The 15612-nt window shown below is 38.1% G+C and overlaps 1 protein-coding gene across 4 annotated transcripts in view; it reads right to left on the bottom strand.

Moving 5' to 3' along the window:
- The window catches only part of LOC131028561 (OVARIAN TUMOR DOMAIN-containing deubiquitinating enzyme 3), a 139141-nt gene that overhangs the window by 47982 nt on the left and 75547 nt on the right, over nt 1–15612 (bottom strand). For all 4 annotated transcript variants that reach the window (XM_057958863.2, XM_057958864.2, XM_057958865.2 and 1 more), the window contains exons 5-6: nt 9804–9909; nt 9599–9653 (exon numbers count right to left, since the gene is read on the bottom strand). In XM_057958863.2, the coding sequence (XP_057814846.2) occupies nt 9599–9653; nt 9804–9909 (161 nt within the window). The remainder of the gene's footprint in view (nt 1–9598; nt 9654–9803; nt 9910–15612) is intronic.

The raw sequence follows: 15612 nt of genomic DNA, 5'->3' as shown, positions 1-15612 counted from the left end.
GGGAGCTTTGGAATGATGAGGTCTAGGCTCGATCATCCACTCCTTGTTCACTATGGTCTTGCACGCATCCATCTTCTTCTTATATCAGTCTTCATATTCATCCTTGGTTATATCTTTCATGTCTGCTCCTTGTGGAATTCCAAACACCTCAGTAATCGCATCCTCGGCAAGGAAGGCAATGATGGCACCCTTAGGAGTCTTGATCATTCGGAAGCGAGGATCATAACATCGTGCACGCTCCAAGATAAGCTCACTACACTGTATGGATTGCGGAAATCCAGCGGCCTAATAAATGCCACTCTTCATAATGTTTACATAGGTTGGGAAAGGAATCTGGCTTCCAATTCCGAACATACGCTGCCACATTTGGTTCATGTTCAGGAAATGCATGTTCGTGTCTGTAATCTCCTTCCATTTGGATGACATCTTGGGTTTTGGATAGAATGCATTCTCAAGTATCTTCTGTTGTTCTCTCCTTTCCTTGAGTCCGGACTTTGACATCGTACCTGTAAGAAGCTAGAAGTTAGAACTGAGGAAAAATAATATTCTTGACAAAAATTCTGATTTCCTAATGATTTAAACTAGTTTGAGTATGGAAATCTAGAAAATAATCTACATTCTCAATAGATTTTAACAATTGAATGCAAAAAATGTGACAAGGTTAGGGTATAAAACCCTCATTAAGTTCATTAAAATCAATAATTTTTAGACCGAAGCATGAAAACACCTCCTTATACTTAGAAATTATGTTCAAATTAGAGTGCAAAGGAGTATACTGGATCAACAATGACTAAGGAAAGGTGTGAAAGGTTGTGTTTTCACACAAAACTAAGTCTGAAGACACCTTCCGAAGTCAACAATGGCTGCCAACAAATCTGAAGACAACTTGCAACTTCACAAATTAATCTCTAAAAACATGTTGCAATCACCCAAAATGTGCACAAACTTGATGAAAATCAACCTCAATGATGAAAGCAATCATATCCAGGAATGTAAGTATGGCTGATAAAAATAAAGTTTCTAAGGACAAGTCTGAAAATTAATTGTTTCAGACTTACCAGCACTTTGCAAAGTGGTGAAAATCCCTAGAAATGATCAAAAAATGACTAAGGAATGAGCTCCAAGCAAAATCGCCTAAGTGGGGAAGTGGCTAGAAATGAAGTTTTTGAGGACAGCCCCCCTACAATGGAGTTTCAAACCTGCAACAACCCTCAAATGGTCTGAAAATTGACTGAAAACAACTCCCAATCAGCATCTTTAGACAAAATCGCCTAAGGCACAAATGAGTTGGGAACACAATGTAGGTCTGAAAATCGATTTTCCAGCCAGCTATGGAGGTAAGAAGTCTTCAGCAATGGCGAATAAGTCAGGTCTGAAAACAATATCAGCAAGCTTGCAACAACGGCGGCTCACACCAAGGACGAAAAATCACCAAATTTGGAGGTATAACCTCCCAAACACAAAATCGCCCTAAAAAAAAATCACCACCTTCACCAAAAATTGAAAATCTGAAAAAATTGTGGCAACTACACTCCAATGGCAGCCAAATAAAATCACCTTGGGCTGGAAATGGAAATAAATGGGCAACAAAGCAATCTTCAACCCAATGTGTCAATTTGACACTTCACAAAAAAATCACCAGCTGGAGGAAAAATCGCCCTTGCAAGCATACACTTGGCAAATATAATGATATAATAATGCTGGGATCTCTCTTTTTAAACTTGCTTTCACCATCAACTTTCACCACACAAGCAATGAGGGATAAAAAACTTGTTCTTATACTTGTCTGACAAAAATCGATTTGCTTCTAGAAGGTAAAATTCATTTAATGCTCATTGCAAATCATTTATTACTTGCTTTTATTTTTTAAATAATCGTTGTTTTTCATTAAAAAACAATTAAATGAGACTCATTTATTAAAATATTTCAAAATTTAAATAAAAAATGGCCAATGGGGGAAAATCGATTTAACTTGGGATAAAAAATCCCAACAAAATCATTAAAAAGTCATTAAAACACCCCCTTAAGGGAAAATCGATCCAAGTAGAGATAAAAATACGTATCAAAATTTCATCAACTTGCACAAAAATGGGTCCAAGGGAAAATCGATTTGAGTCTGGAATGAAAATTCCAACTAAAACTCTATCACTTAGCACAAAAATGTCCCTGGTGAAAAATCGACCCTAGTCTAGACACTCATTCGAACAAAAAATCATCAAAATCACTCAGTGGAAAATAGCCTAGGGTCTAGAATGAATATCCACCTAAAAATTCTCAAAATCTTGTCACAAAAGGGCTTGGTGGAAAATCGATCCAGGTATGGAATCATCACAAAAGTCATCTGCAACCTTATCCATACTCCTAGTGGAAAAACGAAGGTAGTCGGGATAAAATCCCAACACTTTGTCAAAATTAAAGCATCCTGGAGAAAATCGACCCTAGTATGGATTCTCAATGGTGGAAAAATGGGGCATGTCTGGATTCCAAGGGAAATCCATGTCCAGCCTGGATTTTGAGTGGGGGGAAATCATGGGTAGTCATGAATATTAGGGGAAACGCACCTCTAGTGTGGAATTTTGACTTTTTAACCCTTACAATATGGATTTTCATCCGGAAAATGATGATTTTCCCACTCAAAACCACTAGGAAACTTCAAAACTCAATAAAACTCATTTGGACTTAGGCAAATTCACCAAAATTTTGAGCGAAACAAAAGGAATCCTATCGTGATAAAGTGCAAAATCAACTGAATAACTTCCTAGGAGCGAGAAAACAACTCCAACAGGTCTTGAAATACCTTAGCACTTTAAAATCACCGACGTGGACGTTCAAAAACATGTTGACGCTCAAAAGGTCTACACTTAGACAAAATTAGGATCATTTAAAATCTCAACTTTACGTGCTTGATCCTATAACTTCAAAAAAACCCTAAACGACAATAGGCATGATCAAAATTCCAAGACTCGAGCACGGAAAACTCAAAATTGCCCACTAAGCTGCCAAAACCCTAACCTAACCAATGCGAAAAGCGGGAAAAGAGGGGGTCCCCGTTTGCAATGGGGCGATGTGTGAAAAGGTCACAACATATACCTACCTCTATTTCTTCTTTAACCTGCACTGACTTAGGTTTTCTACCTCTCGGCTTTGGAGAGTTTAGGACCTTCTCTTGGCTAGCCAAAGATTGAGAAATGGATAAAGACTAGGAAAAATCAAATGTTGCATCATATTGCTTTTGGCCATCTAGTGAATACTAAAATCATCTTCCACACCAAGAAAAGGAGAATTTTGTGATTCTTGAATCATAACAGGCAGAGTATTTATGTTGAGATTCTAATTCATCATCTTCATTTAAAATTTCATCTACAATCTCATCAAACAGTTGAGATCCTAGTGATTTGAATAAATCATCAGCTACTTGTTCTAAATTCTTTGGTGGACTTTGTAACTCTGAATGATCATGCCATTGAAGTCTACATTGTTGTTTGGGGCTTTCCATCATTAATGTAGACGTAATATCAATTGGTTGATTATTAGTAACCAAATTCCCACTTAAAACATCCAAGCTTGTAAAAGGCACTGGTGGTAAAACAAAATTCCTCTTTGAGAAGCTCTCTAGAATGGCCAAAAAGAATCTTTACTTTCTTGTACTTGAGGGTTGATAAAGATTACCTCGTTATTGATATTATCCTCTGGGGACTGCAAAACTGAGCTCGAGGGAGGGTCAACTTCTACTTCTCTTGATTTATGAGTTGGAAAACAAAGTTTACAAGATTCATATTAAAATTTGGGAGCCTGTTAGAAGAATTTCATGATGGCTCTTCAAGGGGCCACTTCTATGCAAGGACTACAGCTATCAAAATAATGAGGGTTGGTTATTACTGGTCATCCTTATTCAATGACTCACATAGATGGGTGGAGAATTGCACGAAATGTGCTCTCTTCTCTGGAAAGCAAAGACTAGCTACCCTACCTCTTCACCCCATCCAAGAAGATCAACCATTCACACAATGGGGTTTAGACTTCATCGGCATGATAAATCCACCTTCTAGTGCTGGCCACAAGTGGATCTTGGCCGCAACAGATTACTTCACTAGGTGGACAGAGGCAGACGCATTGAGGGATGCCACTGAGGTCTCAGTGTTGGAATTCCTTGATGAAATTGTGACAAGATTCGGTGTCCCCTCCACCATCATATCAAACAATTCCAGGGCATTCATTAGAACCCAAATTAGTTCTTGGGCAATTAAGCATGGTGTATACTTCAAGACGTCATCAAATTATTACCCTCAGGGTAATGGCTTAGCTGAATCCTCCAACAAGAACCTCATCAGGATGATCAAAAGGATGATCGAAGACAACCAGAGATCGTGGCATACTAAGTTGAGGACAGCCTTACGGGCTAACAAGATCACACCCAAGAGGGCGATCAGTAACTCCCCTTTCATGCTGGTATATGGGAAGGAATCAAGACTCCCAACTTCCTTGGAGTTACCCTCTCTTGAACTAGCACATCATCTAAAATTGACAGAGAATGATGCCATGACAGTAAGGCTAGCTGAGCTTATGGAGTTGGAAGAGGTTAGAAGTCAAGCTATGCATACACTTGAGACTCATCAAGAATAGGTCAAGAAAGTTTTTGACAAAAAGGCGACTAATAGGGTCTTCAAAAAGGGAGATCTAGTTCTCAAGTGGGATGCAGACAGAGCCAAAGTTGGGCGACACTCCAAATTTGATGCTATTTGGAGTGGTCCATAGTTGCAAGGAGGCCAATGCATTTCATCTCTCCAGGCTTTATGGCGAAGTTCTTCCAATCCCAATGAATGGGATTCATCTCAATCCCTGCTTCTGAAGAGGGTGTTGATGACTATGTAAATAGTAGACTAGAAGTTTTTTTGCTTTCATAAGTGCTTGTGCACCTACCGCATTCTCCTTAAGAGGGTGTGCGCTCTAGTTTCCATTTTTCCTCCAAGTGATGGTGCACACATGTTTTGGGTCTTTTCAATGACTCAGTACCCAATGGATGCTCAAGGCTTCTGGACTTCATGCTTAGCAAGCAAGCATCCCACAAAAATTGCCAAAAATGTTGTCATTTTATGACATCCTTGGTCCATCAATAAGAACTGATTAGAGATACGATCCATGGACCAATGCTGCCCTAGTTGATCAAGGAGAAAAGCAGAAGAATTATGAGGTGAGAAGTGTTGTCTTGCCTGGAGGAAGTTCCTTCCTTAGCCTTTCTTTCTTCCCCGTAACTCCGAAACTTCGAGGTTCCGAAGTTTCCTTTGCTTTCCTTTTCTTTCATGCTCCCTCGAACTCCGAAACCCCGAGGTTCCGAAGTTCCTTCTCTTTGCCTTCTCTTCTTTTCTTCTCCAGAACTCCAGAACCCCGAGATTCCAAAGTTCCCTCCTCGTCTTCTTCCCTTCCCCGGAACTCCGAAACCCCAAGGTTTCGAAGTTCCTTCCCTTTGTTGCCTCTCCTTTCTTTTCCCGGAACTCTGGAACCCTAAGGTTCCGAAGTTCCTTCCTTTCCCTTAGCGCCTTTCTTTTCCCGGAACTCCGGAACCCTGAGGTTCCGAAGTTCCTTCCCTCCTTGCCTTTTCTCTGTTCTCCGAAACTCAAGAACCCCGAGGTTCTGAAGTTCCTTTGCTAGGTCTTCCCTTTTCCTTTTGCTTAGTCTCTTCTTCCTTTTCCCGGAACTCCGAAACTCCGAGGTTCTGAAGTTCTCCTTCCCCTTCCCCAGAACCCTGAGGTTCCGAATTTCCTTCCTTGTCTTCCCCACTTCGAGAACCCAAGTTTCCGAAGTCCTCGGACTTCTTTCAGCTTGCAACACTTCTGGATGGTGTGATCAACACTCAAAGCTTTAAATGCTCCGACAACTTTTGTGACTTGTGCACCTTCTTTTGTGGAGCAACAAAAGTGCATTTAATGATTTTGGCAGGATTTCCATCAAGAGAGGTACAGGGCCATGCTTGTTGTGGTAACTTATGTCATGTCTGCATGCTCTGACTTTGGAAGGTCAGTCAATTCACCCTTCTCAGGATTGCATTTTCAGGGTATGGCTAGGTTGCTTCCATGTACAGAAAGTCAGGTGCATGCACTTCCCTGCACTCCCGGATTGACATTTCCCTGCACACAAGGGTCATGATCACTCTTGTAATCAATTTTCTATATAAAGATTGTTAAGTTTCATTGTAAAGGGTTCTCTCCCTACTGGCTTGATCTATTCTATGCTCTTCCACTTATCTTGTATTATTCTGCATTTTGCAACTGTAAGTTTGACCATTGTTCTTTGAATGAATTGAAATCACCATTCTTGCCTTCTTTCAACTTATGTATGTTGTGTATGTTTCCTTACCTTCATCATAGGTGTATGTCATTCTTGCCTTCTTTCAACTTATGTATGTTGTGTATGTTTCCTTACCTTCATCATAGGTGTATGTTTTGTGGCTCTTCTCTCATATATGTTGTGTTAATTTATTTCTGAGTGTGACTTGTGGGAAACCTTCTCCCCTCTTGACATTCAACGAATTCTAACCTCCATACATGCATTGGGGTCACTCACACAACTGAAGTTGTGCATCTCCTGGGTATTTCAGTTGATTCTTTGTGTTATTTCGAGTAGGGAGAAACAATCTCTTCTTGGTGCATCGCCTCCTTTTATTTTAAGCATTTCTCTCTTCCCTTTTCTTCTGCAAGTTGTTAAGATAGGATTAGGAGTTAAGTTTTGAAGTGTTGAGTTGGTTCAACACCTGCACCTGGATTGAGAAGGAAGTCGGGCTTCTCCGGAGATTCAACCCCCTTGCGCAAGGTCCCACACTTCGGGGTTGTTTCCATGTTTCACAAGGTTGCCGAGTTGATAGCTCAGCAAGAATGCAAGCTTTTGTGATAACAGTAACTTTATAATTTAACCTCATAAAGTTACTTTAATGAATTCTATTTTTAGAAAAAGTAACTTTATAATAAAATAACATTATTTTCTCATTAAAAAAGCATCCAAAAGCCAATCTCTAGCATGTAAAGTCCTCCCATGCCAATAATAACATCTCATATCCACTGGATTTGCTTACGGAGATGGATAATAGGCAAATCTCAACATTTGAGTGATCCTCTAGGAAAGAGGGGACATTACAGTTTCCAAATGGAATCACAAATTCCAAGGGGTCTAGTTCCAACAAAGCAACTTCCACTTGTTGAGTCCGTACTTGATGTAGAGCCAAATAACATTGTATCAAAAAAATAGCATGTACCAAAGATCAAGCAATTCGAATACGAAATCTTTTTAAGAAAACATGTAAAATTTAAGTGCATTTGAAAAATTGAAATGTAATATGGTAATACGGTAACTGAATAGTAATCATATTAATGATTTTGACAAAAATTACATGCTTTTACCCTAAAATATAAACCCTCTATTAAAGACAAAATTTGATTCACATAAATTTGTGTAAATCAGCAAAAAAAAAATACATACTTTAAATTCAATGCAATAAAATTTGTAAATTTTATATGCTAAAAAATTAGAAATATTTTATATGATCGAAAAAATAAAAAATAAAAAAAATAGTAACTACGTATAAATCCATATTCCACAAAATAGCTCCTTGAGTCCCCTACAAAATCCTTGCAACTTGCTTTACAATGTTGTAATGCTTGATTGTTTGTCTAAAATGGGCAGATCGGGCTTATAAAGTCACAAAAACACATTTTTCAGCATTTTGGTGTGTTTTTGGCCTGTTTGGCATGTGGGCAAGTGAAATTGGTGGACCTGCCAAGCACTCAGTAGAAAAACATAACTCGACGTAGATCTCAGCAGGTTTACTTACAAAAACTCGAGCAAAAAAAAAAGGCAAGTACTCAACAACTCATTGAGTGCTCACCAAGTTTGTAATCTATGGGCAATAGGGTTAAACCTATTTTCTAACACCTAAACAAACGGCTAGCCTAGCAACCTAAAGAAAAACAATAAAATCAAACATATCATGGGAAAGAGAAACACATCACTAAAAGATGAACACTACAAATGATATTACCTACCCATGGATGAACATGTAGAAATAAAATAGCTAAAAAAAAATATTTACAAGCTGGCAAAAGAAGCAACTCCTCCATTTGAGCTGGGAATCCAGCCATGGCAATGTGCATCCTTGAAGCCAATGTAAAATAAGTTGAGTTCCATGGCTCAAGATGATAAGAATGATCCTATATGGAAAATTAAAGTAGAAACTCATCAATGTCAAAGTTCTAGATAGTCTTCTTCCTCATTGAAAAACCACTCCATAAGTTGGAGATACTCTGCCTCCTTCTAAAAGTACCTTGCAAAGTCTTCTTATTGTAGCTCATCCTTGGGAATGATGACTACCTCATACTTCACCCAATCTTCTCTTGTCACCTCAGCATACTAAACCATAAACTCAGCTGATATATACATGGATCTGGAATATTTCAGATTAAATGCTCTTATACCATGTTAGTTTTCAGACCATGGTAAGCAAATTCTGCACTCAAAAAAATTACTCCTAACAGAAAAGATCTTAACACAAAAAACTCCAATCAAAACAACATATATGTGTATGCTAATCTACGAGCACATATTGCTAAAACTATGAACAGCAAATGAATACTCATAAATCTGAATTCTCACTACTGCACCTATCTTCCATGAAAACTTAGAAGAAATGCACTAAACTAGAATGAAATTTTTGAGAAGATACTCTATATGGATCATAATTAAAATTAAAATATGTACCCTTTAAATGGACAAGTTCACCATAAATCTAAGTAAAAGTAACTAGATGAGATGTCTAGTAAAGCTACAAGTTAAGCTTACAACACACTACAGTAACAATCAGTTTGACTGAACAATCAACTAGTCTAACTAATCAACCAACCTAGTATAGCAAGTAATAATTCCTAATCAAGGTGGTTGAGACTAGGTTACATCCACATATCACTCAAATCTCTAATAGTTAATAGGGCACTAATCTCAAAGATATCTCCCTACATAACCAGGCCTTACTCTCCTATATAACTACATCCTCCCCATGTCAATCTCTCTGATATCACTTTTGTGCCATCACCGTGAGAACATTAGCAAAGCAACACAAGATATAAACTCTTTAACATAGTAGCCCCTACAAAATAGTATTGGAAAGCTTTTCAATTTTTCCAAGCTAGTTTGATCCCTGCCAATTGAACAAAATTTGTATATGTATGTGTGAATGAATGAAAGTATGTATATATGTACATATATATAAATGTGTGTGTATGTGTGTGTGTGTGTGTACACACACACACACACACACACACATATACATGTATGTACATACATACATACATACATACATATATATATATATATACATATATATATATATATATATATATATATATATATATATATATATATATATATATATATATATATATAATTCACATTAACTATGTTATAGTGTTTGTATAAAACCGTATCTAGCAAAACAATGAACATCATGGAGTGTGCATTGATATAAATTCATATGCTAAAAATAGAGGCTGAAGTGCCAGATCAAGTAGCATCAACTAAGAAACGAAAAGAATGCCAAGGGGAAATACATATTTACCAGTAATTCAGATTCACCTCCCCAAAAGTTTGGATGCTGAATTCTCTGACAATATCTGGCACATTGGGAATATGATCAAATGCAATTCTAAATCTTAAATTTCAAGACACAAAATCCATGACCATCTGAGTCTATAAAATAAAAAAATGCATTTTAGACAAGGAAACATGCAGCAGGGAACAACACAGCATGCCTTTGAAATTACCGATTCAAAGATTCTTCAACTGTTATTGCAATAAGTGCTTCTTCATATGCACGTCGCTCTTTATCACTTCGACATAGGGCATCCTTTACAGCCATTCGCAATTCATCTAGATTAATATAATTAAGAAGAGAATTTGTTAGTAAAAGATCTCACTAAATCTCTTCTTTTTAAATTCAAATATTCAATATCTACTTAGGTGTCACAGTCTTAGTTTGTAAGATCATACAACTATGGCATGAATACCCATACATTACCATTACTAATATATTATTTGCCAGGGTCATCAACCACAGGCATGCATCTCTAGATTGTAGCTGCTAAAACTATAACCTGCCTTCTGAGCAATATAAATTTTTGCAAAAGATTTTTGTTTTGACCAGGTTCCCTAAGAAAACCCAGAGTGCAAGCCAGAATTTAGATGGGTGCACTTGTAAAGTCGACCTCTTCCAAATGCAGATAATTACTCATACCAGTGTGCAACATAAAATCATTATCCAATGTTTTAAGAGGATTCCCCATGGCAATCAATAACACATTTTGATACAAATTTTGATATTTGAAGCTGCTATTACTCAAGGGAATGAAAACCTGAGAGATTCAACATAATACAGGATTATAATTTAAAGCTAAAAGCACACTATTCTGACCTGTCTAGCACTGACATAGAAACTATAATAGGAATAAAGTCAGTAGGAAACCCATTATAACCATGTTTACTTGGAGACACGGACTGGTACAAGTACAAGAGATGGAGATGGGTGGTGCATGCCATTTTTAAAAAAATTGGGAGCCGGATACTAGGAGACGGAAACTAATTAAATATTGAAATTTAAAAAAGATTATACACACACAATACAAGTTCAAAATATTTATGGTGCTCAAAAAATTTAATATTAACATTTTAAAATACAGAAATTAATGTCAACAAAACAAAAATTAAATATACTGGTATTTGATAATCATCTTTACATAAACAGATTGATTTTAAACCATAGGAACTAGGACAAGAATACCATAATTTAAAAACCAATGTAATTTATGTGATATATCTAAGAATATTCTTGGACATATAGAAATGCAAAGAAACTTCATTTAAAGTCTCCCAACGTTTGGAGACATCCACATCCGTGTCTCCCACGCAATAAACACAGTTCCCATATGGATGATGAACACCAAAGGTTAGGCTACAAGTCTTTAGATAACTAAGAAAAAAACAATGTAATGTATAATTGTTCCACAAAGTTTCAAAATGGGGAAACAAGGGGACGCACAAGTTTCAAGAACTAATAGTGTTTTAATTCACACCCTTAAATGGGGCACAAAATGGGACAGCATGTAAAATATACTATTCTTCAAATTAATAGGAGACACTCCCTTTGAACTGGAACTTAAAATATTTTTCAAGCATGCAAAATTGATGCAGGAGCATCGCTGGTTCATAGCAATCTTGCATCAACCAAAAACATTTTCCTTTATGTTTAGCTTTCTGTTTGCAGTTTCAGTTTTCCTTTCTTTGTGTCCCGGTTTTGGCTCACCAGATCCTGTTGAATTGGATTCTACTTGAAGACTTGATCATCTTTCTTGCTTCCAGACCGCATCGCATTTGGATCATTTTCCAGCAAGATATCGCTATCGGTTGTTTCCTGTTATCGGTTGCCAGTTCTTGTTACCAGTTGCCTGGACCTATTTTGGTGATCTACCGGAACCCCTTTAGAAGCTTGCGGAACCTTGGGCGTTGATTCCGATGTTCCTTGGCATGTGGCCGACCTTTTCCCGCACTATTTGTTTCATCCTTTGGATTTTCCGAAGGAATCTCTTGACGGAGGCCGACCTTGTTATTTTACACGTTAGGTCTTGTTCTTCAGGTTTTGATCCCTTTTGGGCCAACTAGATCCTGTGGATCGATATATATAATTGTAATTACGAATTAGAATGGTCTCAGTCAGAGAATCAAGTAGCTAGACTGTGCGTAAAAGATAGATCTCAAGAGTCAAGGTCCTAGTTGTGACCTGTTTTGTATGTTCTACCAAGCCTGTGAGCTAGTATGCTATAACCCGGTTGTAACCGGTTGGTTGTAATCAATTTTCATGCAATAATACAATCTGTTCTACATTGCCTCCATCATATCTTTGTGTTTCCGTTGTGTTTACTCTTGTTGACCAGTCCGGATTGATTTCTTTGAGGTCCCTCCTCACCGGTGACTGCTTCTTGTGGTATCAGAGAGAAGTTTCGTTCTGGAGGTTGTGTGTCCTGAATTTTTGTTGTAGGGTGGTGGATTGCAGATTCCACCTGCACCTGCAGAGGACTAGCATGAACGATGGCGCGAAGAGGAGCTAGGAATGGTGGACCGTGTGGGAATGTAGACCCTATTGTGATGGAGATGTTGCGAGGTATAACAGCCCGGTTGGAAGTCGTGGAGACAGCCTAGAGAAGAGGCCGGCATATTGAAGATGTAAGTGAAGATGAAGGAGAAGAAGCCTCAGCAGAAGAAGCAAACCTACCGGCGGTTGATCCAAATGAGGAAACGTTTTTGAGGGTTTTGAGTAGGGCGAATACTAAACTGCATTTTACCCCACCAGAATATGATGGGAAGTTAGATTCGGATGAATTGATGGATTGGATCTCGGAGATGGAGAAGTATTTTAATTTTGAAAACACTGCAGAAGAGAGGAAGGTGAAATATGTCTGTAACCGGTTGAAAGGTCATGCATCTCTTTGGTGGGAGCATTTGCAAGTTGATAGACAGAGAAGAGGTAAAGAGAAGATTAAGATGGGATTGGATGATTGCTAAATTGAAATCGAAGTTTATGCAAGTTGATTATCAAGTGAATCTGTTCCAGAAGTTGCAGAATTTGAGGCAGAAGGAATCTAGTGTGAAGGAGTACATCGAAGCATTTTACAAGTTGAATATCAGATCTGGACATGTTGATGATGAAGTTGAACAAGTTGCAATATATTTGAATGGATTGCGAATGTCTATACAAGATGAACTCAGTTTGATCAAATTGGAGAGTGTCGAAGAGGCTTACCAGTATGCCCTAAAGGCAGAAGAGAAGTTAAACAAAATAAATGAGCAGAGGCAGAGAGGCAAAGGTGGAAGGTTTACCGGAGGAAGCGGAACCAGCACAAATCAGAGCAAGGACAAGGAAGTGAACAAAGAAGGTAATTCATATCGGAAGGATGATAGAAATTTCTACCAAAAGAGAGAACCGGATGGTTACCGGAATGAGAATTCTGGAAGACAAGACAAGAGGACATTTAAAGGAACCTGCTTTAAGTGTGGAGGAGAAGGACATCGTGCATTCGAGTGTAAGAAGATAGAAACTACTGGAAGAGCAACAGTGGTGGAAGAAAACCCCACCGGATTAGACAATAAACGGGAAGATGGAGAATTGTTGGTGATGAGGAGAGCTTTGTGTCATATCGAAGGAGATGAAGAGCCCTTGCAGAGGAAGAATCTGTTCAAGACCAGATGTAAGGTATCCAGTAAGTGTTGTAAAGTTGTTATTGATAGTGGTAGTTCAAATAATCTTGTTTCAGAAGAAATGGTGAATAAGTTGAAATTGGAGAGATTGAAACACCCTAAGCCTTATCAGATAGCATGGATTCATGATGAACATAAGTTGTTAGTAAGTGAATAATGTTTGGTGAAATTGAATATTGGGAATTATCATGATCAAGTCTTGTGTGATATTATGCCTATGGATATTTGTCACCTTTTGTTGGGTTGACCTTGGCAATTTGATAGACAAGAAGTACATGATGGGAGGAAGAATGCATACACTATTGTGGCCAATGGGATGAAGCAAACCTTGTTACCTTTGGAGGAACCTTTAAAGAATGAAGTCTATACGAATGCTAAAAACTGTTTGGTAGATGGAAGGAAATTCCTGGATGGATTGAGACATGAGAATGTTTGTTTTGCCTTAATTCCTAAGAAGTCTGAGAAACCGGAACCGGAAGGAGAACACCCGGAAGAGATAAAAGATTTGCTGACAGAATATGAGGACATCATTTCAGATAATGTAGTTGATGGAATGTCACCTATGAGAAGTATTAGTCATTGCATGGACTTGGTTCCCGGAGCTAGTTTGCTTAACAAAGCTACACACCGGTTGACACCGACAGAGAATGAAGAACTGAATAGACAAGTGCAGGAGTTGCTGAAGAAAGGTTTGATCAGGGAGAGTCTAAGCCCTTGTGCAATACCAGCAGTATTAGCACCTAAGAAGAATGGAGAGTGGAGAATGTGTATTGATTCCAGAGCAATAAACAAGATCACAGTGAAATACCGATTTCCTTTGCCTAGGATGGATGACATAATGGACTGTTTGAGTGGAGCAAAATACTTTACAAAGATAGATTTGAAGAGTGGATATCATCGGATCAGGATCAAAGAAGGTGATGAGTGGAAGACAGCATTTAAGACAAATAAAGGACTGTATGAATGGTTGGTGATGCCTTTTGGATTGACTAATGCACAAAGTACTTTCATGAGGCTAATGAATGAGGTATTGAAGAAATTCTTAGGTAAGTTTGTTATTGTGTATTTGGATGACATTCTGATTTTTAGTAGGTCAAAAGAGGAGCATTTGTTGCACTTAAAACAAGTTTTGCAGAGGTTGAGAGAAGAGAAGTTGTTGATCAATATCAAGAAGTGTACATTCATGAAGGATGAGTTAGTCTATTTGGGATTTGTGATATCTGAGGATGGTTTGAGATGGACCCTGAGAAAGTGAAAGCAATTGTTGAATGGCCTACACCGGAAAGCATTGGAGAGGTAAGATCATTTCGTGGATTGGTTAGTTTTAACCGGAAGTTTATCGGAAATTTCAGTTCAATTTGTAACCCTATGACTGAGACCATGAGAGGAGATCAGAAGGAATTCAAGTGGACCATCGGAGCAAACAAAAGTTTTGAACTGTTGAAGCAGAAAGTGACTAAGAAGCCTGTGTTAGCTTTACCGGATTTCAATAAAGTATTTCAAGTGGATTGTGATGCAAGTGGAACAGCAATAGGAGCAGTCTTCAGTCAGGAAGGGAGAGTAGTAGCTTATTTCAGTGAGAAATTGAATGATGCCCGAAGGAGATATTCAATGTATGATCAAGATTTTTATGCCATAGTTCAAGCCTTGAAGTGGAGACATTACTTGTTGCCTAAGGATTTTGTGTTGTATACAAATCATCAAGCTTTGCAGTATTTGAATAGTTAGAGTAAGTTGAATCAAAGACATATGAGATGGGCAGAATTCTTGCAGAGTTACACCTTTATGTTGAAACATAGAAGTGGGAAATCTAACAAAGTTGTTGATGCATTGAGTCGGAGAAGGAATTTGTTGACAAAGATGAGAGTGACAGTATTAGGATTTGAAGATTTGAAGACCTTGTATGATGATGACCCGGATTTTGCAGAACCTTGGAAAGCATGTAGAGAACCAGTTATGGTAGATAGAAGCAAGTGGTTGGATTACTTCATTCAGGATGGGATTTTATTCAGAGGAGTTTAGTTGTGCATGCCTAAGAGTTCTATGAGGGAGAATCTGATAAATGAGAAACACAGTGGAGGACTAGCTGGACATTTTGGCATTGACAAAACAGTAGCAATGGTGAGTGAGCAGTACTTTTGGCCCCAAATTCATAAGAATGTTAAGAGATATGTGCAAAGTTGTAGAGTTTGTCAAGTTGCAAAGGGTAGTAGTCAGAATGTGGGATTGTATAAACCTTTGACAGTACCGATAAGACCTTGGGAGGATATAAGCATGGATTTTGTACTTGGATTGCCTAAGACACTGAGAGGGAATGATTCTATA

Source organism: Cryptomeria japonica, chromosome 8 (genome assembly GCF_030272615.1).
Source record: "Cryptomeria japonica chromosome 8, Sugi_1.0, whole genome shotgun sequence".
Classification (NCBI taxonomy): domain Eukaryota; kingdom Viridiplantae; phylum Streptophyta; class Pinopsida; order Cupressales; family Cupressaceae; genus Cryptomeria; species Cryptomeria japonica.
Note: the sequence above shows the minus strand (reverse complement) of the source record. Positions and strands in the feature narration are given on the sequence as shown.